The sequence below is a fragment of the Palaemon carinicauda genome, chromosome 19 (genome assembly GCF_036898095.1).
Source record: "Palaemon carinicauda isolate YSFRI2023 chromosome 19, ASM3689809v2, whole genome shotgun sequence".
Taxonomy (NCBI): Eukaryota; Metazoa; Arthropoda; class Malacostraca; order Decapoda; family Palaemonidae; genus Palaemon; species Palaemon carinicauda.
In genome coordinates this window covers 14,886,372-14,912,704 of record NC_090743.1, presented here as the reverse complement: position 1 = coordinate 14,912,704, position 26,333 = coordinate 14,886,372, and the positions used below count along the sequence as shown (strand labels likewise).

At 40.3% G+C, this 26,333-nt stretch overlaps 1 protein-coding gene across 6 annotated transcripts in view; it reads left to right on the top strand.

The window, feature by feature from the left end:
* Positions 1-26,333, top strand: part of Dlic (dynein light intermediate chain) — a 74,467-nt gene that overhangs the window by 7,698 nt on the left and 40,436 nt on the right. For all 6 annotated transcript variants that reach the window (XR_011047333.1, XM_068393191.1, XM_068393190.1 and 3 more), the window contains exons 3-8: positions 6,142-6,258; positions 9,666-9,896; positions 18,868-19,037; positions 19,829-20,058; positions 20,786-20,900; positions 21,804-22,016. Coding sequence is in view for 5 of the 6 variants with exons in the window: in XM_068393191.1 (XP_068249292.1) it covers positions 6,142-6,258; positions 9,666-9,896; positions 18,868-19,037; positions 19,829-20,058; positions 20,786-20,900; positions 21,804-22,016 (1,076 nt within the window). In the remaining variant the exon portion in view is untranslated. The remainder of the gene's footprint in view (positions 1-6,141; positions 6,259-9,665; positions 9,897-18,867; positions 19,038-19,828; positions 20,059-20,785; positions 20,901-21,803; positions 22,017-26,333) is intronic.

Below are 26,333 nucleotides of genomic sequence, written 5' to 3'. Positions count from 1 at the left end.
GGCGCAGCCTGCCGGCCTTCTTCCGCCGCCTGCGACTGGTTCTAACGACCCTCCGCCGGTAGAGGACCCGTCTTCTGTCCTTGGGGCGGCAGCTTTTGCCTTCCGCGGATTGGCCAACATGGCCACCAATGCAATGCGTGGAACCCGCTCCCCTGACCCTCCACTGGTAGAGGACCCTCCTTTCGCCCTCAGGGCGGCTGCTTTAACCTGCGGGCAGAGGTTCCCGGGTTCTGATCCAACCTCGTGCGCGAAGGAGTCCTATTCGAGCACCCCAAAGACCCCGTTCAGGTCCCTGCTGAGGGATCCCTTCCCGTGTGAGAAGCTGCAGACTCCGTTCTCCCATCCTCCCCTAGGGAAGCTGCAGACTCCGTTCCCCCACCCCCTTTGGGAGGAGTTCCCACTGCTCCTACTGCCAAGGACCAAGCACAACGAGAGGGGCCATCATTCCTCGAGGCTTGTCTTACGGCTCCATGTCCTTGGGTATTGCCCCAGCAGCGAAGTAAAGCGAAAAAGGGGAAGAACAGCTTTGGGCCCCTTCGTCAGTGGAACCAGATCTCCAGGGCGATCATCTGCTACCATGAGAGGGACCATTTAGTGGAACTCCTTATACCGGGGAGTTAGCTTTGGAAAAAGGTTGAGGGACCACCCAGGGGTTGCGGTGGTTGAGGAAGTGTCATCCCTCTGAAGGGTCTTTGGCCTCATTAGAAGGCTCAGTGATCTCCCGGAGCCCTCTCCGGCTCAAGTGCAGCACCTTTCCACCGATCTGGAATGCTGGATCAGAGCCCCAATGGAGGCGAGGCCCTCCTTAGCTCTGCCTATCTCCCAGAACATCAGTAGCCCAAAGCTTTTCCGGCAAGCGAGAGGATTGTGAGGTTAAAAGAAATAATGAGGCCTCTCATCAAGGGAGAACCAACATTTCTGAAGGAGTGGTAAAGGCTAGTTGGGGCACTTGGTATCCCTGGAGAAACTTGTCCCCAAGGGAAGACTTAAGGCCGATTCACACGACCCGTTTTCTTTCCGACAGGCTGGCCGTCTGTTAACCGGCGTCTAACTTTCTTACGTGTATTCAAATGCAACTGTTCACACGACCCGTTAGGCTGACGGCGGCCCTCGGACGTTAGCCGTCCGAGTCGGCTCTTGCTTTCTTTCCAAGAAACCTCGTCCTGTTAGACGGCCCTTAGCCATCCGTCCCAACCAACGTATGAATGATGTTTTGTGTGAACGAGGACCTGTATCATACCCGTTCGTTTCGTGGCCTACAATCCCGACTTTTCCTCATAGTATAGTCATAGAAATTAGTTAGTTTGTTGTTGACACCATGTATTAGAGGTTAATTGAACTTGTTCAAGGGTATGAGGAGATGTTTGACATGGCAAACAAGATGTATAGAAATAATTTACATAAAGAAAAGATATGGAAAATGACTGGAGAGGCATTAAATAAAACAGGTGAGTTTATCATAATTTTAATATTCTTTGCATGGTGCATAGAGTATAATGAAGTTGCATAACTTAATTTATCAACACAGTTATCAACCAACATCTTATACTGTATTGTCAGAATTATCGTAATTTACTCGGTGTTCAAGTGACAGATTCTAAGTATACAATGAAAACCTCGCGCTGGTAAACGGATACAGAACGCCTCGTGTGAATGTACAACATTTCGACAGAGGTTAGCCACCACCCAGCCTGTCGGAAAGAAAACGGGTCGTGTGAATCGGCCTTTATGCTGCGACCGGTCCAGTGGGACCTGAAGGTAGTGCAGACCCTAGCAGCTAGACAGCCGTCAGTGAGACATCCCCATCCGTCAACCAGGTTAGATCTCCGGTGGTGGTTAGACCCGAGAAACACCCTAGGGCCTAGGAGTTGGTCTCGCTACTGGATCCTCCTCTTCACGAAAGCATCCAGGGAGGAATGGGGAGCTAACATACATACCACCGACCAATAGTTTATTTGCTCCTCCCATCCTTCCCTGCGGTAAACCCTGGTGGTAGGAACCGCTGTTTTCTGGAACCAGGGTAGAAGGTTGACTGAGGCGTCCCTCCAGGGCATGCTGGGAAACGAGAGGTCCGGGGGGCACACGTGGAGATGGGGTTAGGATGGTATAGGACTGTTGGGACGGGGAAACTGTTCGGAGAGCGCGCACTCTATAGGTTATCCTATACAGTACTGTATATTGGTCAGTGGTATGTATGTTAGGACAAATACAATTTTCTTAGATATTATCATTTTAATGTTGTTACAGTTCTTAAAATATTTTAATTGTTAATTACTTCTCTTATTTCCTTGTTTCCTTTCCTCACTGGGCTATTTTCCTTGTTAGAGCCCCTGGGCTTATAGCATCCTGCTTTTCCAACTATGGTTGTAACTTGGCAAGTAATAATAAGGAGAATGCCTTGGATCATGTTTTTATGATTGTGAACCCGAATATGAGGGTTTTCTCATTGTATTGGATGAAGAGACATTTCACACATCATCTTAGTTCCTATCATTAGTAGGAGGAACATCCTTTCCCTTAGAAAGCCCCTTTCCTTTGTCAGAAATGAGTAACGGAACTCTAACTGAATGATTCCTTAGGGGTCCGTCAAGTGGACTGTGAGGTCAGTGTATCAGCTACTACTATGGCACCAGTTGCAGTTGATCATTCCCCCCACTGCTACACCAGCATTGTAAGCCAGGTAAGTGTAGGGTATCCTCTACCCTTAAAGCCACCTTTTACCAAGAGAAAGGGTTGGAGCTTGCCCAGCGACTGTTTCCCCTGGTTACGCCAAATTGGACTGTGAGCCCGGTAAAGCAGATAATCTTACTGGTAGCGGGCAACGTGCCCTCTAGAGATCAAGTACTTGCACCGTCCAGGTAGAGTGGAACGTGTTTATTGAACTTTCTAGTCCCCAACTTGACACACACCGGGGTAGCCCCATATATAGTAGTGTCTTATTCTGTTAGCTCTGGGGCTGACCCAGAAATTCTTTGATGGGGATTGTAGATCACATGTTCTTCCAGCCAGAGCACTTTTCAGCAAATCACAGACATTCTTGCCTGCCTCTTCTGAAGAAGGCTCTTGGTAGAGTTTGGATACCTCCTACTCGGTGGAACAGTTCATACTTGTTGCTTCTTGTAGTCTTTCCTGCCCTAGGATGGGGTGATGTCTTATCCTCAAGACACAGGTGCATGCACCCCTGCTAAATTGAGGATGGCATCCTAGTGATCTTTCCCTCAACACACACTATTTTGTTTCAGGTATTGAGTGGATCCCTTTTCCTTGGGGGATCACTCCATGCTTGAAGGTTTTAGCAGTCTTGCCTATCCTGGGACAAGGTCATAGTGTAGGATGGTCATTCTTATCTAGGCATTGGCATATGTGCTTACTGCTAGACTGATGAGGGCACCATTGGGATCTTTCTCTCAAGACAGTCTCTTGTCTCTGAGAGAATAGAGTTTCAGGCAGTTCATAGTGTCAAACTTTTAAGGGATGTGTGTTCTGACTCTTTGATGAAGACCCAACACCAATTGGTCACAAACTCCAGTTCTGGATCTTCTGGAAGGACCTATCTTTCTGCGTAAGTTAACATGAAGGTGCATAGCATCTCATTAGGGCACTGCAATGCTACTTAAGGTGAACTCAACACCTCACTTGCAAGTGTCACAGTGTTCTTATTAGCCCCAGCAGGAATGAGAAGGATGTATCTAGATACTGCTGCTCCTGGCTTGGCCAGGCTGCTTTTTGTAGATGCAGCTGGTCAGTGCCAACCCTTTCCTATCTCAAGGAAGAGCTCAATCCTAGTCCGGAAGGTGGCCCTCAAGGTTAATTTTCTGAGTACGTCGAGTTGAAGGTGTCCTATCAACTTTTGCCTCTGTGCTTCATGTATGTTGCACCCAGGTGTTCTGAAGTAACTGGTCACTACTCGTATAAGACTCCTGGCTCCCTCATGGGTCCTAGTACAGTATGCATGTATTCTAAGGTAACTTGTTTGTCATAAGCCTTTGAGAAGATGTAGACTTGCTAGCTTGTCGTCTACTTTCTTGTTCCACTCTGAAGGGGATGCAGCAGCCGCACCCATTACATGCTGGTCAGGAGTCTGTTTGAGTTAGATGTCGGATCATCTTTCTTGCAGATAGATGTGTATGGTTTGACATTGGTAATGTTGCCTCCATGTTATGGAGATAGGTTTAGGTTTTCTGTGTCCTATTGTGTCTTTCTTTTAAACTATTACTGCCTGAGACCCTAACAGCTTCATATCCATAATAGTTTTTTAGAAGGCTGTTGGAGTTGCTTTCTTTGCTTTTGTATGAGACCAGGAATGATGACATAGCCAGTGAGGGAAAGAACCTTCCAGTTTGGTTCTAGGGAACTAATCCCACCAGTGAGTCTCCATAGTATTTTAATAGACTGAAGGATTACACAGTATGCTCTTTAGAATTATTAAAAAGTCTTGAAAGCAATGTATATTTTTGATAGCTGTACAAACCAGTACTTTTATTTAAATTTCCCACCTCAAACACCCCTCTCAGTCCTAGACTTAAGGAAGAAAATTTACTATTTTATGATGGATGTGAGCGTGGCTTCCCCATATGTCATTAACCAACTACCTTGTTAATGATTAGATAGTCACTCCAGCTAGAGGCATATCTGTATTTTAAGGCTACTTTTTAGCGATTGTGTTTTCATTCACACAGTTCGTTAGTGTGTATAACAGAAGCTATTGCCCCATTTTATTTGAAATACTGTAAGTGAATAGTTTGATTTTAATAATTTTTTTGTATTTTTTCATGTTTTTTTTTTTCTATTTTTTTATATATATATATCATTAAAAAAACACTTTTTGATAGTGAATGAAAGTTATATAGAATAAAAAGAATAACAAAGTTATTGATTGAAGTAAACCAGAATAAAGAATTTTGAAGCTTTTTGAATTTTTAAGGTGTTTAAAACTAAAGAAATGGCTGGAATTTGAAATGAAACAAAAGTATGATTTGAGAAAATGCATTAAATTTTTTTACTTTCCTTCATTGATAGCATTAGGTAATTGCTACTAGGCTCCTGCTCCCCTCTCTTACTAGAGTTATTACCACCTCTTATAATGAGCTTTATGGAGGGGTGTTTCATAGTTGCCAACTACTCATTGTTACCAGGTTTAGTTGCTTTATAAGGCACCCAGTTTGTAGTCACCTAGTCACCTCCATCTTTTCTATCTTCCTTTTTAGTTTTTTTTTTTTTTTTTTTCATATGCAGACATCCTCATTTTTTATGTTTTGCCTATTAGGGCACTTATTTTTTTAGCTTAATTGATGTAGAACACAAAAATTGTGTAGATAAGGAGGCCACCCAGAGATCAACTCAACTCAATAATGGTTGTTTAATTATCTTTCATTTTCTAACGAGATCAGTTGGTGATAGTCTCTCCTTCCTTTTACACTTTTTTTCTGATGCCCAATGGGTTGTGCTGGAGATAATACAATATAAATATGATTGTTGAAGAATGTTCTCTAAAGTAACAATGTCAGTGGTCAATATAGCCAATATCTAGCAATTGTGGGTGTGTAGGAACAAACAAAATTGCCTTTTTTTTTACCCTTTCAAGAAGCTTCCTAATGGCATAATCATTCCTTTGGCAAACTAACAAATATTTTTCAATATATATATGACAGTTTACAAATGTGACTGTGTGACTCAAATTGGATATTTCATATGCTGCAGAAACCCCTAAAAGAACCCAGGTTTAGATGGTTACGAAAAATACAAATTATTTTTATAATTTATCCTCAAAACAAGTATGGCCTTTTTGAAATAAAATAATTTTTTGTCCCTTTTCTGCTTCTGTTATTGTAGCAATTAGACTTTTTTTACTAATGTTTTGTATCTTATCAGGCATATTTTTTTCCTGTATTGTACTGTATGTAATGATTTTTTAAAATGCAGATTGTCAGTCTTGATAAGGAAAGATGCTCCCCTGGAAACCCATGTTGCATAATGTTCTTCATTTTTAAATAAAAATCAAGCCCTTGATAACATGTATAATTCCATATCAGATTTATATTGTTTGTCTTGAGAAATTATTTTGAATAGGTCTATCTTAATCAGAGATTTTTATTTTAAGCATATGGAAATTACTTTTAACAAGTTTATTATATTTTACAGGAGAGAATGAATCTGGGAAAACAACATTGGTTGCTAAACTTCAAGGCAATGAAGATCCAAAAAAGGGCTCTGGTCTCGAGTATGCGTATATAGATGTTAGGGATGAATATAGAGACGGTAAGTTGCACAGCTTCTTTAATTCAATATAGATTAGTCTTCATAAAGTGTTGTAGTTACTGAGTATTCTTTGATTTTGTTGATTATACCACATCAATTATGTAAAGTTTACGTTCTGCTGCTACTTATTGTGTGGCATCAGTATGCAAAGTCACTAGTCTCTTTCTTAAAAGTTCTTCACATGTACAGGGTAAATGATATAGTTCTCAATTTGAATATTTTTAAAAATCAATTTCAAACATTGTTTTTGTTAAATACTTTGATGTTGTGCTGTAAGAAATTATTGATTTTAGTATTTTAATTTTTTGATGGGAGTACAATAATACTACTTATCTGTCAGTAGAATTACATTGTTGACTTATTTTCTCTATGTTGCAATTGTTACCTTGAAAACTTCCACTAATGTTGAGTACATGATCGTTATTCTCTATATATATGACAAAGATGTTACTATATAAGTTGAGAATTATTCCTTGTAGGGATATGATTATTTTATGGAGCCCAATGGCTCTAAAAGGGAAAAATAGCCTATTGAGGAAAGGAACAAAGAAATAAATAGATATGAGAAGTAAAAAATAAAGAATATAAAATATCTTAAGAACAGTAAAAACATTATAACAGATCTGTCACACAAACTACGAAGAGTCATGTGTCAGCCTGTTCAACATTTGAAACATATGCTACAAGTTTGCTAAGTTCTATCAATCAACTGCTTGATTAGGAAGATCATTCTTCAAGCTGGTCACAGCTGGAATAAAACTTCTAGAATACACTGTAGTATTGAGTCTTATGATGGGAAGGGAAGGTTGTTGGAATTAATTATATACTGTACAGTCTGGGAAGATCTAAGTGCAAAGAATGGTCAGAGTTATGAAAAATCTGGTGCAACAAGCATAAAGAACTAAGTGAGTGATGTGCCAGAGATTATTATCCAGATCAGGAATTAAAAAAATTATTAGGTGAAGTTAGTGTCCAACAAATTGTAATGAGAGTCAGCGGCTGAAAACCAGACAGGAGAGCAATACTCAAAATAAAGCAGAATGAAAAACTTGAAAAATTGAGAGGTTGATCACCAGAAAATCTTCCAAGACCCAATAAGCTAATTGCTTGTACAGTTGAATAAGAAACAATCCAAATGTGTTTTTCAAAAGTAAATTTAAAATCCAGAATCATGCCTAAAATTTTAAGAGAGCTGTATATAGTTAAAGAAACTATCGGTGTAGAGGTCTGTATGTTGAGGAGACACTGTCCTCGTCCTACTTTCAATCATACTTTGAGTTTTGTCAACTTTCAACTTCAGTTCCCATAATTTGCACCATTGCTAATTTTAGGTTGACCTCTGTTATTGATTCAGCAGCCCTAGAGCTACATTAAGATGGAATCACGTAACATCATCTGGTAATAGGACAGTGTGACGAAAGTGTCGATTGGACAAAGTGTCGAAAGGACAATTTGTTGAATTGACAGTTTATTGAACAATGGGTCTAAATGACTAAGTCAAAGAAAGTGCAAGAAAAAGAGAGAGGGTGAGAGACTAAAGTATCCAATTGTATAATGACTTAGAATAGTTATCAAAGTAACCAGAATACGTTATCAAATAACTAGTAAATGTTTTAGCTAGCTAGATAGTGTCTAGTAGATTATCGACTTAAGTATATAGTTTCCTATATAAGTTTTCAAAACTTAATTAGTTGTTTTGAAATCACTTAATTAAAATTTTTATACCTGTCAAACAAAAGTAAAAAGATTATGAGCGATGGCTGTAAGATATTCTAACCCAGCATTGACATCATATATATCAAAAGTATTTTTCAGTTTTTGGTTTAAGAATGCAAATTTATCTTACATCTTGCCCGTGTTGTATTTGCTCTTAAAATAAATTCAGTCTTGATAATTTTTGATTTGATGTGGTTGGTAGAATATAAAATTGGATTGAAACTTTTAAATCTCGAAGGAAATGAACTGGTTAGTGAAGCTGTAGCAGAATGGATATGTAAAAGATATATCATGTAAACAATGTTAGATAACTAAATGGATAGTTCGCTAGTTAATTTGAAAACTAGTTTAAGCCAGTAATTCAACTATCTACTATGTAGCTAACTAGATACTTTACTGGTTTATTTTTTAATGTTTACTTGTTGATATGATAACTAATTTACATCATTCGACAACTGGATAGTTTATTCTCTCACACTCTCATGCTCTTTCTTTGAATTTGTGGTTACAACACACTGTCATTTCGATACTTTGTCCATTTGACACTCGACGCTTTGTCCATTTGATGCTCTGTCCATTCTACCCTTTTTTTCCTTTGCCACACATTCCTTTGACATTTTGTTCTTTGATACTCTGTCCGCGCACGATAACATCTACATACTTTATGCAACTAACTTCTTATTTAGACCAAGCACATATCACTAGGTGTCACATTCCTATATTCCTTGTGGTGTCCATCAACAACAACTCTGCAAGCATATGATAGAAAATTCAACAATGATGCAAAGAAAAGACTTGCCCACTCCCAATTGTGTTTGAGTTTAAAGTTAAGGTCATCATGGTTAACACAGCAAAGGCAGTACTAAGATCAAGGCTAATCATACGAATTTCTTGACCACAATCAAGGGATATCTGAACACCATTGGAAATTGTAAGAAGAATATCATATGCTACAAGACAATACCCTAAAGACTGACCGTATATACATATGATCAGTACTCAAGCCCCCTCCATCCAGCTAGGTCTAAGGAGGGCCAGACAAAGGCTGTTGATGAGTCAACCAATAGGGTCCCCTAAACCCTTCATCCCTAGCTCACAAGGATGGCCAGCGTACAGACACTACAGAAACTATTGAGTTCGAGAAGGTCTTGTACTTCGCCCAAAAGATTGCCAGGCAGGAACATTTCTAATAAGTTACCACAACCCATTCCTATTGAGATGTTTTGCCAAAAGAAGTGCAAAAGCTTTAGATACTATGGGAGTAATCAGCAGGGCTAGAGCTACTACAAACTCGTTTACTTATTGGAGTAACATTACTAATTCTCCAAGAAGTGCTATAATAACATCTTGCTAACTAGAAAGAAATAGCAGACAACTTAGGATCTAAGAAATTGGTGGTCTTTATAAAAAAAACATAGGAAAGTACCGAAAATATTGAATATAATACTACTTGAAAGTACTTGTTTTGGGGTAATTATGTTCTGCCATTTATTTTCAGCTAATTGTTTGAAATATTCGATTTAGAAGCAATACCGTAATAGTTTTTTAGTTACAATTAAGTTTTTCTTGTTCCAGAAATAAGATATTTTTCCTGTTATATTTCATGTAAAATTTTGTATGTAATATTTCCATTATATTGGTTTTTGGTGTTGAAGGTTTTATTATTGATTTATATTTTCTTCCTTTGGCAGACCATACGAGATTAAGTGTCTGGGTTTTGGATGGCGACCCTAAGCATGCAGAGTTATTAGAATTTGCAGTTAATGCCAATAACTTGGAACACACGTTAGTTTTATTAACTGTTTCGATGACGACTCCGTGGGCTATTATGGACCAGCTTCACACATGGGCGACTACTTTACAAGACCATATAGACAAGTTAAACATTGATCCTGACAAGTTTAAAGAACAACAGGACTTGAGTAAGTATTGAATATGCTTCCTGTTTACGTGTTTAACCCTGGTTAAAGAACTAGTCCATTTGGTCCCTTTAGGTTGATAGTACCTTCAATACTCTGTAGACATATGCTTTACCAAAAGGTTTTTGCAGCGTCTCTTTGACCCATAACTATATAATCTTTTTAGCAGTCTACTTTACCTCCATTCTTCCTCTCTTCTTGCTGTTAAGACACTTTAGTTGAACTAATATTTTTCAATATTAAACTTAGCCGGTGATTATATAAGCTGCAGCTCTGCTGCCCGACAGAAAAACTCTACGTTCAAAATACGCCAGCGATCGCTATGCAGGTAGGGGGTGTACATCAACAGCGCCATCTGTCGAGCAGGTACTCAGTACTCAATGTAAACACAGAACCAATTTTCTCTCTGTCGTGCCACCGGCAAGACCTACTAAATTCGCTATTGCTTACTGGATTGGTTTTCACATTTTTTGGTGAAGTACACATTTCTAGTTTTGAGCTTTCGCTATGCAGGTGTTTTATCTTCATCTCAAAACTTGAACTCGTTTTGGATAGATTTAATTATGGTGACAAGGAGAGTATGGACTCTCTTTCACTTTTAAATGGCCGACTCTTCCCTTAGACGGAAGTGTGTTTAGGTTTTTAGTAATTTTGCTTAACACGCTATAGATCTATATATTTTATATCTCTCCGCCTTTATTAGGCCTCTTCGATTAACTTTCCAATTTTTATAAACATATAAAAATAAATTTTTATGTTTTGTTTATATGCGACCTTTCCTGATAGTAGGCGGTCCTTACTTGGAACTGAAGTTAATCAACGTTGAGCCCGTTATATCGTATTTAGCCTTTAAAGAATTTAAAACTTTTTAAATTTAATGTTTTATGAAAGAATTTCTTTGATAGTCTTCGTACTGTTTTCAAAGATGAACTAACGTTTAGTTTTTTAGACTACGCAGTTGTTGACGTTCAGGACGTTCAACATGCGCTCTATCGTTACGATAGAGAGAGAGTGTATCACGGTTTCACTTTGCAGTAAGAGTAAATCGATTCTGACGTTTTTTTCATTCTTTCTTAGCTTAAATGTTTTAATTCTAAATTAAAGGAACTTTTTATTTGGAAAACCTTTCAGTTTTTTTCCTTTAGTCAAATAACATGTTTTTTTGACGATATATAATTGGGCTCTTCTCTTAGGTGCGAAATCAAGAGAGAAAGAGAGAGAGAGATAGAGACGGAGGGAGAGAGAGGAGAGAAAACGTTCCGTTCAAGCGGGTAACGTTGTTCTCGAGTTGCTCTCCTCCCTAGTCGCTGTACGGGGAGGAAGGATAAAACGTTTTTAGTTTTTTATTCTCGTCCCCAGGCTTTGTGCGGTGAGAGATTGAAAACGTAGTTATATGAACTAGTGTTTAGTCTCTTTCCCAGCCACTGATTTTTTTATCTTAAAATATGTTTTCTGTTTTTTGCTGGTATTAATGAGCTTGCATTATACGACTGATTTCGCAATTACTACCTTTTAATGAAGGGTAGATTTGCGTGTTTCAGGTAGAAATCAGTAAAAGTTTCGATTTCAGTGAAATAAGTGCAAAACAGAAAATCGAAGTGATAAAGTGATATGTGCAAAGTGTTACAGTGTTGCGTCCGAGGGTTCGTCTGTTCGTGCCTGTCGTTCACCTAGTCCGGGACCTCTTGCAAGCTCCCAAGCCCAGGGGAGAAGTAATGTCGAACGACTTATGGGTTCGAGAGGCCTTGATCAACGAACAGACGTTTTCCCTCTGTGGTTTCGGGCGTATCTACCCAAGATCGCCCCACCCACTCTAAGACGAGAGAGCCCGTTTATTCCTCGTCTGCGGAAGAGGTTTCTCGTAAGAAACCATGGACCAAGGTCTCGCGGCTTATTAAGCGCAAGTCGGTCCTTTCCGCGCAAGTCCAACGGCCCAGTTGTAGCCACTGGGTCAGTTCGGACTCGCTGCAGTCTTCCGACGACTGCTCACCTCCTAAGAGAGGCAAAGCGGTACCGCATCAGGCAGTCACACCGTCTGTTGCCGCACCTGCTCCTGTAGACCCTAGTGGTCTTTGCTGCAGACCATGCAGTCTCAGTTAACGTCATTGATGCAGGACTTTCGTGCGGAGAAGGTTGACACTGCACCAACCTCTAGCCTACAACCAACCACGGTTGTGCGTCCTGTGGACGCTGAGGCGACCTTCTCCCGCACTCCAAGAGAGTCCCGCCACCCATGCGTTCCAGTGTACCCTGCCAGCCGCATGTTGACGTTCAGCGACGCACGGAACCTTCCGTTGACATTCGCGAGGTACAACAACAGTCTAAGTTGTTTTGTTTTGACGCGGTGCGTCAACTTCCGCATTCTAGAGTTGTTTTGACTGCTCAGTCTAGACAGTCAAAGCAGTCTCGAGTGGACACTGTACGTCCTCACACACCTGTTGTGGTTGACAGTTCAGTTGTTGACAGTTCACAGACTGTCAAGCAGTTACATGACGTTGCCTTCTGGTCTGCTACTTATGCACCAGTGAGAGACTCACTGAGGTAACCTAGCTTTTATCGGACAAGGTTCCTGTGGATGAGGAAGTTGCTGTTCTCCCTCCTACTGATATTCCCTTGAGAGGAGAGGAGCCTTAAGCTGCTTAGCCTCCTATGGACTTTAATTAAATCATGATGATTTTTTTAAGGATCTTCGTCCGGATCTTTTAACTGCTGCTCCTCGTTCGCCTAAACGTCAGAACTTGTCTAGGCCTAGCTACTTCGAAGCCGTTGTTTTTAAGCTAGTGCTCTCTCGCTCTCCTAGAGAGCGTTACGTTGGCTAGGCGACTGGTTTTTGCACCAGGAGGAGTTTTTAGGGATACAGCCTTTGATTTCCCTTCTTTTAACTGGCTTATAGAGCGAGAGTCTGATATGACACGAGAGAAGTTCTCGGCTTGGGAGTTCATGCCTCTGCCCAGATAGACTTCTCAATTCTGGTAGACTCGCCCTGGCGCCTAGCCAGGAGACGCTCCAAGTTGTTTACAGGTCAACTTCTCAGCTTTTGTCAAGCCTTTGAAGTTTTGCTGTACTATTATGTCACACATAACAAGGCTTTCAGGGATGGTAAACGGTTCCGCCTCAGTCGCTAACCCCGTCTGTTGCCACACCTGCTCCCGTAGACCCTAAATGGGCTTTGCTGCAAGCCATGCAGTCCAAGCTTGCGTCCTTGATAGAGGACTTAAATGCGGAGAAGAACCTTCTGGCCAACAACTTTCCAACCGGTCGGTTGTGCGCCCTGTTGACGCTGAGGTAACCTACTCGCGTCTGCCAGTTGAGGTGGTTCCTCCTTCTGGCCAACAACCTTCCAACCGGTCGGTTGTGCGCCCTGTTGACGCTGAGGTAACCTACTCGCGTCTGCCAGTTGAGGTGGTTCCTCCTTCTGGCCAACAACCTTCCAACCGGTCGGTTGTGCGCCCTGTTGACGCTGAGGTAACCTACTCGCGTCTGCCAGTTGAGGTGGTTCCTCCTTTTGGCCAACAACCTTCCAACCGGTCGGTTGTGCGCCCTGTTGACGCTGAGGTAACCTACTCGCGTCTGCCAGTTGAGGTGGTTCCTCCACCGATGCGACCCAGTGTGGGTTGCCAGTCGCACGTTGACGTTAAGCGACGCTCGGAGGTGGTTGTTGACGTTCAGGACGTTCAACAACCAGCAGAGGTGACTTGTTGTGACGCAGTGCGTCAACCTCAGCAAACCGGTAGGGTGTTGACTGCACAACCCAGACGGTCTAGACAGTTTCGGGTTGACGCTGTACTTCCTCGCGCACCCATGGTTGTTGACAGTTTACAGACTGTGCAGCAGTTCCATGATATTGCGTCCGGCTCCGTCACGCATCCACCAGTGCGACCGGATTCAGCGAGTCAGACGTTGCCCACTCCGTTGCCGTTTCCTCATCAGTTTCGGATGAGGAACCCTCTGATGAGGACGTTGCTGAACAAGACGATCAGCCCCCAGCCCTGCTATCCATCCAGAAGATGCTGAAGAAGGAACGCTGCTCAGTCAGGCTGTGGATGAGTCTGGTAGGGACACTTTCATCCGTGGATCAATTTGTGTCACTAGGAAGACTACACCTCCGTCCTCTTCTATACCATCTAGCTTTTCACTGGAAAAAGGACAAGACGCTAGAAGCGGTCTCGATCCCGGTTTCCGGAAAGGTAAAGTCTTGTCTGACTTGGTGAAAGGACTATATCAACCTTAGAGAGGGTCTTCCCCTAACTGTTCAGACTCCCAACCACGTTCTCTTCTCGGACGCATCGGACGTAGCCTAGGCTGGGGTGCGACATTAGACGGTCGGGAATGCTCGGGATTATGGAACACGAGTCAAAGGACAATACATTTCAACTGCAAGGAGCTTCTGGCAGTACGTCTGACCTGGAAAAGCTTCAGGTCTCTCCTTCAAGGCAAAGTGGTGGAGGTGAACTCGGACAACACCACGGCTTTGGCGTACATCTCCAAGCAAGGAGGGACCTACTCTCTGACGTTGTACGAGATCGCAAGGGACCTCCTCACCTGGTCAAAAGGTCTAGACATATCACTAGTAACGAGGTTCATCCAAGGCAACTTGAATGTCATGGCAGATTGTCTCAGTCGGAAGGGACAAATAATTCCAACAGAATGGACCCTCCACAAGGATGTATGCAAGAGACTTTGGGCCACCTGGGGCCAGCCAACCATAGATCTCTTCGCAACCTCGATGACCAAGAGGCTCCCAATATTTTGCTCACCAATCCCGGACCCAGCAGCAGTTCTTATAGATGCCTTTCTACTAGATTGGTCACATCTAGATCTATATGCATTCCCTCCGTTCAAGATTGTCAACAAGGTACTGCAGAAGTTCGCCTCTCACGAAGGGACAAGGTTGACGCTAGTTGCTTCCCTCTGGCCCGCGAGAGAATGGTTCACCGAGGTACTTCGATGGCTAGTAGACGTTCCCAGAACACTTCCCCTAAGGGTGGACCTTCTACGTCAGCCACGCGTAAAGAAGGTACACCAAGGCCTCCACGCTCTTCGTTTGACTGCCTTCAGACTATCGAAAGACTCTCGAGAGCTAGAGACTTTTCGAAGGAGGCAGCCAGAGCGATTGCTAGAGCAAGGAGAACATCCACCCTTAGAGTCTACCAATTGAAGTGGGAAATCTTCCGAAACTGGTGCAAGTCAGTATCCGTATCCTCGACCAGTACCCCTGTAACTCAAATAGCTGACTTCCTCTTATATCTGAGGAAAGAACGATCTCTTTCAGCTCCCACTATCAAGGGTTACAGAAGCATGTTGGCATCAGTCTTCCGTCACAGAGGCTTAGATCTTTCCAACAATAAAGATCTACAGGACCTCCTTAAGTCTTTTGAGACCACGAAGGTTGGAATTTAGACGTGGTACTAAGATTCCTTATGTCAGACAGGTTCGAAACGCTACAATCAGCCTCCCTGATAGATCTCACCTTGAGATTCTTTTCCTGGTATGCTTAGCCACAGCTAAAATAGTCAGTGAGATTCATGCCTTCAGCAAGAACATCGGATTCTCATCCGAAACGGCTACATGTTCTACAACTTGGTTTTCTAGCCAAAAACGAGCTGCCTTCTCGGCCTTGGCCAATATCGTTCGATATTCCAAACTTAATGTATGGTTGGAAATGAACTAGAAAGAGTCTTATGTCCTGTAAGAGCTCTTAAGTTCTATTTAAAACGAACTAAACCTTTACGAGGCCCGTCTGAAGCTTTATGGTGTTCAGTTAAGAAACCATCTTTGCCTATGTCAAAGAATGCTTTATCCTATTTTATCAGACTGTTAATACGAGAAGCTCATTCCCATCTGAATGAGGAAGACCAAGCTTTGCTGAAGGTAAGGACACACGAAGTAGAGCTGTCGCAACTTCCGTGGCCTTTAAACAAAATAGATCTCTGCAAAGTATAATCGACGCAACCTATTAGAAAAGCAAGTCAGTGTTCGCGTCTTTTTATCTTAAGAATGTCCAGTCTCTTTACGAGAACTGCTACACTCTGGGACCATTCGTAGCAACGAGTGCAGTAGTGGGTGAGGGCTCAACCACTACAATTCCCTAATTCCATAACCTTTTTAATCTTTCTCTTGAAATGTTTTATTATTGTTTTTGGGTTGTCCGGAAGGCTAAGAAGCCTTTCGTATCCTACTTGATTTGGCGGGTGGTCAAAGTCATTTCTTGAGAAGCGCCTAGATTAGAGGTTTTGATGAGGTCCTGTTGTATGGGTTGCAACCCTTGATACTTCAGATCCTAGGGGTCGCTCAGCATCCTAAGAGGATCGCGAGGCTCCGTAAGGAAGACGTACTTAAAAAGGCAGAGTAATTGTTCAAGTCGACTTCCTTACCAGGTACTTATTTATTTTATATTTGTTATTTTGAATAACTGCTAAAATTAAATACAAAATACTTAGCTCATAATAATGTAAACAAGTAATGCTGGTCTCTACCCACCCCCCTGGGTGTGAATCAGCTTATATAATCACCGGCTAAGTTTAATATTGAAAAATGTTATTTTTATTAATAAAATAAATTTTTGAATATACTTACCCGGTGATTATATATTAAAGGACCCTCCCTTCCTCCCCAATAGAGACCCAGTGGACCGAGGAGAAAATTGGTTCTGTGTTTACTTTGAGTACTGAGTACCTGCTCGACAGATGGCGCTGTTGATGTACACCCCCTACCTGCATAGCGATCGCTGGCGTATTTTGAACGTAGAGTTTTTCTGTCGGGCAGCAGAGCTGCAGCTTATATAATCACCGGGTAAGTATATTCAAAAATTTATTTTATTAATAAAAATAACATTTTTATAAGTGTAACTTCAGGGGTTTTCCCACTGTTGAACCTTGGTGCCCTAACACTGGGTGCTATGAGCAAAATTCCTTGAATTAGATAAAATCAGAAGATTGATGTGCAGGCTCTTCTGGTGTCTTAGGCATGCTCCCCAGCCTTCCTTCAGAAACTTCTCTGGATGTGGACATTCCAAAGAAGTCCCTTTAAGAGGTTGTCTTTCAGCCAGCAGTGTAGATCTCCCTTACTCCCTGTTCCATAGGATGGAGATGGTGCACCACTGATGCAATTGTTGGGTTAGACACCTGTGTGGCAGGAGCTTTTCCAGAGACGAGACACACAATCTTTAGAGGGGAAAACTCTGCTTATTGTTGTCTATAGTCATCCCCAGGTACTCTAGCCTCTGCTTTGGGTATAGGCTGGACTTCTCTAGGTTTATCACGATCCCCAGATTGGGAAAAAAGGAGAGAAGCTTGCCACGTTGTTGAAGGAGCTGTTTCCAAGAGGAAGGCAGGATCAGGCAATTGTCTGGGTACTGTAGAAGATGTATCCTGTTGAAGTGAGCCCAAGTTGAGATGAGTGTAAACACTTCAGGGTCATTCAACAGTCCAAAGCACGACATTAAACTGATAGACCTTCCACCCGAGGATGAAAGGAGGGGAAACTTCCTAGAAGACCAATAGATTGGTATTCTTATGTCTGCATCTCTCATATACAGAGTGAGATAAAGTCATTTCCATTGATGGCAGCTTGTCATCTTGAACATGGTCTGAAATACAAACTCATTAAGAGCAGAGATGTCAATGATTTTCCCCAGCTCACACTTAACTTTTCCACGAGGAATAGGCAACTATAAAAGCTTGGAGATCCGTCCCGTACAGGCGGTAGTACTGTACACTTTTATCCTACAACTTCGTCACTTTTGTTCGAAGGGTGAGGTGTTTCCCTGTGGTCGGATGGTACGACAACCACTTCATTATCTTCCTAGGAAGGACAAGAGCCAATGATGAGAGTAGATATTCATCCTGCAAATGCTTATTGTCCACTCTTCTGCTCTTTGATATTTCCATCTTACCCAGTGGCTTGACAGTTATCCACATTCTGGGCAGTGGAAGAAGGGGATTACTTTCCCTAGAATCCTCCGGATCCTCTCCTGCTCTTTCCCCTTCTGTCCATAACGTCGCTGCTCAGTGAGCTAGCATGTCACCAGTAACTATCAACACCTCGTTATAAAATTTTAACTGCCAGGTAACCAGCTTTGCTGAAATCATAATCCTAATGTGGGATGAAAGTTTGTTTTCACTTGGATAAAAATTGTTGTCATACTGTATATTAATTATGAAACTAAGAATTATGTCAACCTGTTCAACAGAAGAGTATTTACAATAAGTTTGATTTTAATGAAGGTCGACTGATTCAAAAACCAGATTGGGAAAATCATTGCACACTTGGGTCATGGCTGGAATGAAACTGATACTGTAGTTTTGAGCCTTGGGATGGAGTAGACAAGACTTAGAATTAATTGCATACGTAGTAATTAGTCGGGGAAGATATGAATCGTCTCCCAATTCTGAAAATCTTTTGGATAACTGTGTCGTACACTTTTTCAAGTAGTGTAATAAATTAGGTAAATATAATACAAAAACAAAACTGTGAAGAACTAGATACATGAAAGCTTGATGTTATTACTAGATTTTACCAAGAAGCTTTAAAAATTAAAATTTGGTTAAGTGAAAAGACAAAAATATCTTTTCAGTCCTTAAGTATTATTTTCTATTTTATTGCTCTTACCACAGGTTATAGTGAATACTTAATGTAGGAAATTATTTAGAGTACTGTATGTGGTACTAAATGGAATTTATAGTATTCCTGGGCCCCAGCTTTATTGCTTTCCAGCTTTATTACTTTCTGTTTTCAGCTTTCCACCCATTCCATTTGGCTACTTCTTTCTTAGGTGTCCAACTTATTCAAATTTCCTCGTTTCAATTTTCAATTCACATTCAAGATTAAATCATTGTGGTTAACCTTTTGAGAGTAGAAATATAAGTCAGAAGTCTTGTTTATTGTAACGACTTTCTAATACTGATGGCAGTAATTTAGTTTTATCTTGTATTAATTTCCACATGACTTTATTTCTTTCATTATTCTATTCTAGTGACAAGGTTATGGCAAGACTATGTTGAACCAGGGGATGAATTAGAAGCAGGATCTCCCATGAAACGGTCTTCACGGAATTTGGAAAACGACGACGAACCTGTATTACCTCTCCCCGAAAATGTTTTAACTAGAAATCTTGGCCTTCATGTTATAGTAGTTGTTACAAAGGTAAGTTTTTGTATTGTCATAAGTGATATACTTCTGTGTTTTTTTTTTTCTAATTAACATACATGCTCTGTAGTTAAACAGTTACATTAGACAAGTACATTTATGAAAATTGATCTCCGATATTCTCATTTTAAAAGATTCCAGTGATGGTTATGGTCCTTAATGTTAGAAGGGAATATCCAAGATTCAAAATTTTGTTTATTTACTTTTTTATCTTTATTCTCGGAATGTAAGTTAATTGTTATTACCCCAAAAAAACCAGCATATTTTCAATGTTAGAAATTTTTTTATATAAATAAGTTAATGAAAGTTAGCCAAAGGAAATGGTTGAAAAATCTTTGGCTATGACAAGATGATAAGTGCAGTAATTGAGAAAGATCACTCCCATTACAGATAACACCGAACACAAGTGCTTATCAGTTAAATTTGTTTCATAACCTGTATGGAAGGAAATTGTCTAAGAAAGTGTTCATTGAGTATTGTATATCGGGGATTGCAGCTTTTCTTTCATCTTAGTTTTATTGTTTCTGTCTTTTACATTTCAACCATTTTCTTTGAGGCCTGTGCCGCTATAGACTTTCAATTTTTATCTCTTATTTATTAACTAATCCTTTTGAGTGAGGACTATGAAAGTCTAAGTTTAACTAATTTTAAGAAAATAAAGAATACAAGGTAAGTGAGTTTTTATAATATATCTAATTAAAGACTTGAAATTGTTAGCAAGTAGAGCAATATTTTGTTATGGATGATATTTTCTTAAATCTAGTAATAAATCTCTCTCTTATTTTCAGACCGACTATATGACCACGTTAGAAAAAGATTTTGATTATAAGGAAGAACACTTTGATTTCATTCAACAATCAATTAGAAAATTCTGCCTTCAGTATGGTGCAGCCCTCTTTTATACATCTGTAAAAGAGGATAAAAACTGCGACCTGTTGTACAAGTATCTAGTCCATAAAATATATAACTTTCCCTTCAGAACTCCAGCACTTGTTGTAGAAAAAGATGCTGTATTCATGTAAGTATCCAGTGAGATGTATATTTTTAGAAGTAGAAATATTTTGTTGAATACTGTACAAATCTCATCTTTCATAGTCATGTCATTATTGGGTGTTATTCAAAAGGGGAAGTATTTGCCGTAGACAGCATATTTAGCTACTTCATGTGGCTTCAAATATGTTGTTTGGGCCCAAATGAACAATGCAAAGTACCTATGGTACTATTACTTTTTTAAAAGCTAGAAATTTGTTAATTACAGTTTCAACTTTAGTATATTTCAATGCTAATTAGATATCCCCCAACTTTTGAGCAAAACAATGTAAGAAAAATATAATGTTTTTTATGGATAAAAGGCGGAAAATTACTTGCGAAACCATTACTTTTACTGTGAAGTGGCACAATATCCTTGTTATGCATTTAAATTCAATGAAGCTCACCTGATATTCACCGGGTTTCCTCCTTGAAGCTAATTCGTATCACTGTGGATTATTATTATTATTGTTATTAAATATTATTATTATTCTCTCTCTCTCTCTCTCTCTCTCTCTCTCTCTCTCTCTCTCTCTCTCTCTCTCTCTCTCTCTCTCTCTCTCTCTCTCTCTCTCGCTCTCGCTCTCGCTCTCGCTCTCGCTCTCTCGCGCTCTCGCGCTCTCGCGCTCTCTCGCTCTCTCTTTTTTTTTTTTTGAAATACCTAAAAAGAGTTTTAATCAAGAATATATATGTTTGATATTGCTTTCTCTTTTCAGTCCAGCCGGATGGGATAACGATAAGAAGATCGCCATTCTATACGAAAACATGCACACTTTCAGTCCTGAAGACTATTATACAGATGTGGTGGTTAAACCTCCAGTTGTTAGGAAGGTAAGTAATCTCCTTTAACTTCTTTTTAATAGTTTTATTATTTTTAACCCTTTTACCCCCAAGGCTATTCGGAACTTTCCAACCCTTAACCCCCAGGCGTTTTTCTTTTTCAAGCACGTTTTGCCATATTTTTTTTTTTTAGATTGCGCTGACAGCCTTAATTTTCGTCAGAGAGGTCAGGTTGGTCTCATTATTTTGGAAAATGCCTGAAGTTTCTCATAAAGTTATAAAAAAAATGCAAATAGCAGTTTTTTGCAAGGACGTACTGGTACGTCCATGGGGGTTAAGGGATGAGTTTTGTGAAATGTACCAGTACGTCCATTGGGGGTAGAATGGTTAAAGTATGGAATGATAAAAGGGATGATAAGAGTGTTAAAAGGAACAGATTCATTCATAATTCCCTAAGAGAATATTTGCCTGTTAGTCAAAGGATTGTATTACCTTCGTGTGCTGTAATTCTTCGTGTAAGGAAACTTCTATGTTCTTGATTACAAGTTTTTATTGAAAGCATTCAGCCCCCAAGTTAATAAAGTAGAAACCTAGGGTAAAATGTTGTATTGCATATGAATTTCTTGATCATATACAGTGAGAATTTTACTGTTGAATAATTGATTTTTTTAAGGTAATTATGTATTACTGTAATGGCTTTTTGCCATTTCTGGTAAAGCACCTGTCCTGTATTTTTAATGTTAGTGAAGTTTGCTTTTATTTATTTTATGTCAGTGCTATGAAATATTTTTTTTTTTAATTATAAAAGGAAATAGGGTGTCTGGGAGATTTTGTTATGAGACAGCCAGTACTTGCCGATTTAACATTGGCTGATATCTGTTACATAACCCATGATATTGACTTGATTATCATATAACCATGAGATTCCTAAATAAATACCCTATGTTGTTATAGACTGTATCAAGAGAAGTAGAGGTTCAAGCTGAAGATGAGCAGGCATTTTTAGCCCGCCATCAAGCACAGCTGCAAGCAGGAGGTACTGGCTCACCAAGCGTTCCTGCAGGCAGACAAGAATCGCCTCTCAGACAATCTCCAGCAGTACAGAGGACTAGTGATAGAAGAGTTTCCACAACAAATTCTCCCAATCCAGTTGGCTCACCAAAGAAGGTATGGCTTTTATTACATTACATAATTTTAGATACTAAAAATGGCTTTCGTCTTGTATTTGTCAAGCAGAATGTTATCTGTTGTGGTCCAAGGTGCTATAAGCCACTTGTGTGCAATGTGCTAATATCTTCTGCCTATCAGTGATAGTTCTTCAGTCTTAATTATGTTATATACACTAATTATTTATGCTTTTTTGGGGGGGAGGGGGGGTGATTTGGTAGAAATCATTCACATAGTATATGTTAAGAATTTGCATGGCATTAGCCAGTGACTGAGCAGTTTATGTGCATTAAATGGATTGAAATTATCCTCATTTACTTGGTAGATCATATGTTTTTTTATGGTTTATCAAATATTAATGATCTTGATACTCGGGTTAATGCTTGATTTATGACTTTTTTTCATTTTTATTGACAGGCGGTAATCTTTGAAAGCAGCTCTTGTAGCTATGTTATGCTTTAGAAATATTACTCTGGTATTTTTATGCAGGATGAAACTAACAGTAGAAATGTTTAATGTTTATGTACATACTTCAATCAATAGTAAATGTCAAGATTTGGAAGTAAATTTAGGAAATTTTGTTAGAATTGGGGTTTTTGTGAGGGCTCTACATTCTTTATGAATTAATTGCTTGGTGTTTAGCAATTGAAAAATAGTACATATTAGATGGATCTAGGATATATTCAGTATAGTTTTGAAATGAAACAACTATTTAGGTAGGGTATTTTATAGATAATATAGGAGTTATTCCTGTTTAAAGTACAGTACATTAATATTGATTACTTACCTGGTCTGGTTACTGGTTGTCTAAGAGGAAAGCTTCATGTAAAAAAAAAAAAAAAAAAAAAAAAAAAAACCAGGTTTTCCGAGCACTGATAAAAAAAGGAAAAAAACTAGGCTCAAAAGTAGAGAAAATATTTTTTGACTTGATCTCTTAATATATTTGTGGGGTTTTCATAAATCAGGTTATCATGTGTAAGAATCACTGAAAATAGGGGTTCAGAGTACTAAAGTAGGAGTTGGAAAGTTGAAAAGGTTAAACTTAATGAAAGTCATTTACTGTATGTAAGGACTGAAGAATTGTTTAATGATATCATATTTCACATGAGTAGTTGGTTGGTGATGGGACAAAGTTATAAATTCTTAGTTGGTTTGGAAAATTAAGCGTTGATGCTATTGCATTCCTGTAGGTCGTTAAAGCCTTTCAGTAGTGTTTGAAGTGCATTGGTTATGACAAAAGAGATAGGTTAAACCTCAAAATTATGAAAACTAGAAGGAATGAGTTACTACTATAGTATATTTTTAAATATTTAACTTAGCCGGTGAATATATAATAGCTGCAACTCTGCGGCTCGACAGAAAACACACTCAAAAAACTCGCGAGCGATCGCTATGAAGGTTGCGGGTGTGCCCACCAGCACCAACTGTCGGCCAGATACCACTCTTGTATGTAAACAAAACCTTCAATTCTTCTCTGTCGATGTTGACGACAAGACGTATTCATACTCGCTGTAGAACCTGGAGTTTTCGTAACATATTTGGTAAAGTACTTCATTTTGGTTTGAGCTTTCGCATACAGGTGTTTTATCTTCAACTTAAATCTTGAACTCGTTTTTGGATAGATTTAATTTTTGATGACTTTGGATTGTTTTTTGGACTTTCCTTGACTTTTAAATGGCCGACCCTTCCCTCAGTACGGAAGTGTGTTTAGGCTTTTAGCAATTATCTTATCACGTTATAAATTAATTATAGATTTTCCTCTATATATTTTATATCTCAACCGCCTTTATTAGGCCTCTTCGATTAGCTTTCCATTTATAATAAACATCAAAATAAATTTTAATGATTTGTTTATATGCGACCTTTCCTGAGAGTAGGCGGTCCTAACTTGGAAACCGAAGTTAAACAACGTTGAGCCCTTTCAATCGTAAATAGCTTTTAAAGAGTTAATGATTTAAAACTTATTAAATGAATATTTTTTAATAGATATTTTATGAAAGATTTTCTTTGAATAGTCTTCGTACTGTTTCAAAGATGAACTAACGTTTAGTTTATTTATGCTACACAGTTTGCGCTCTATCGTTACGATAGAGAGAGAGAGTATCACGGTTTCACTTTGCAGAAAGAGTAAATCGATTCTGACGTTTTGTTCATTCTTCTTTCAAAGCTTAAATGTTTTAAATTCTATTTTAAAGGAACTTTTTAATTGAAAAACCTTTCAGTTTTTTCCTTTGGTCAAATAACCTGTTTTTTTGCCGAAACGTAAGTGGGCTCTTCTCTTAGGTGCGAAATCAAGAGAGAGAGAGAGAGATAGATAGAGACGGAGGGAGAGAGAGGAGAGAAAACGTTCCGATCTTTATCTCGTCCCAAGCGGGTAACGTTGTTCTCGAGTTACTCTCGTCCCTAGTCTCTGTACGGGGAGAAAGGATAAAACGTATTTAGTTTTTTATTCTCGTCCCAAGGCAATGTACGGTGAGAGATTGAAAACGTAGTTTTGAATGAACTAGTGTTTAGTCTCTTCCTCAGCCACTGATTTTTTTATCTTAATATATGTTTACTGTTTTTTGCTGGTATTAATGTGCTTGCATTATACGACTGATTTCGCAATTACAACCTTTTGATGAGGGTAGAATTGCGTGCTTCAGGTAGAAATCAGTTTTATTCATACCTAATGTGAATTGTTAAAAAATTCGATTTCAGTGAAATAAGTGCAAAACAGAAAATCGTAGTGATAAAGTGATATTGCGCAAAGTGTTATCAGTGTTGCGACCGAGGGTTCGTCTGTTTGTGCCTGTCGTTCGCCTAGTCCGGGACCTCTTGCAAGCTCCCAAGCCCAGGGGAGAAGTAATGTCGTACGACTTATGGGTTCGAGAGGCCTTGATCAGCGAACAGACGTTCCCTCTATGGTATCGGGTGTATCTTACCAAGATCATCCCTACCATAAGGCGAGAAGGACGATTTTCTCCTCGTCATCCGAAGGCTTTTCGCATAAGAAACCGTGGAACAAGGTTTCGAGGCCCTTTAAGCGAAAGTCAGTCCTTTCAGGACAGGTCCAGCGTCCTGGTTTTAACCATTAGGACAGCTCTGACCCTATGCAGTCATCAGAAGACTGCTCGCCGCCTAACAAAAGCGTAACACAGACTCCGAGAGTCTTTTTGTAGGCAAGGTTTTGCGGTCACAGACGTTACCCTCGTCTCTTACCGCAACCATTCCCGTTGATCCTAAATGGGTTGTACGGCAAGACATGCAGAATAAGCTTGCCTCCCTTATGGAAGACTATTCTGCCGATAAGCCCGTTGAGCCTAGCCGTTTATCTCATCGAGATCCTGGCTTTCAGCCACCCTAACGTTCCTTTGTGCATCCTGTTGATGTTGGCGTAGCCAAGTCACGTCAGTCAGGTTGTTTAGAACCACACTCGATGCGGTCTCGTGTGGATTTTCAGCCACATTTGGACGTTAGGCCACTTGCTGATGCTCCTGTTGACGTTCAGGACGTTCGCTAACAATCGGAGTTGACTTGTTTTGACGCTGAGCATCAACCTCCGCATTCTAGAGTTGTTTTGACTGCTCAGTCTAGGCGGTCAAAGCAGTCTCGAGTGGACGCTGTGCGTCCTCACGCACCTGTTGTTGTTGACAGTTCACAGACTGTCAAGCAGTTACATGACGTTGCGTCCTGGTCTCACGCACCTGTTGTTGTTGACAGTTCACAGACTGTCAAGCAGTTACATGACGTTGCGTCCTGGTCCGCTTCTAATGCACCAGTGCGTGTGGACTCTGCTTGTAAAGCATTGCCACCACGGTAGGTCTCTCTCCTTGCTTGAGACTCAGCTATTATCGGACAAGGTTCCTTCAGATGAGGAAGTTGCTGTTCCCCCTCCTACTGATATTCCCTTGAGGACTCTGTCAGACGGAGAGGAGCCTAAAGCTGCTTAGCCCTCTATGGACTTTAAATAAATCATGCCGATTTTTAAGAATCTTTGCCCGGATCTTTTTGTAACTGCTGCTCCTCGTTCGCCTAAACGTCAGAGCTTACACTAGGCCTAGCTACTTCGAAGCCGTTGTTTTATAAGTTAGTGCTCTCTCGCTCTTCTAAGAGAGCTTTACGTTTGCTAGGCGACTGGTTTATCACCAGGAGGAGTTTGGGGGAGACAGCCTTTGCTTTCCCTTCTTTTAAACTGGCTTATAGAGCGAGAGTCTGATATGACATGAGAGAAGTTCTCGGCTTGGGAGTTCCTGCCTCTGCCCAGATAGACTTCTCAAACCTCATAGACTCTCCCTGGCGCCTGGCCATGAGACGCTCCAAGATTTTACAGGTCGA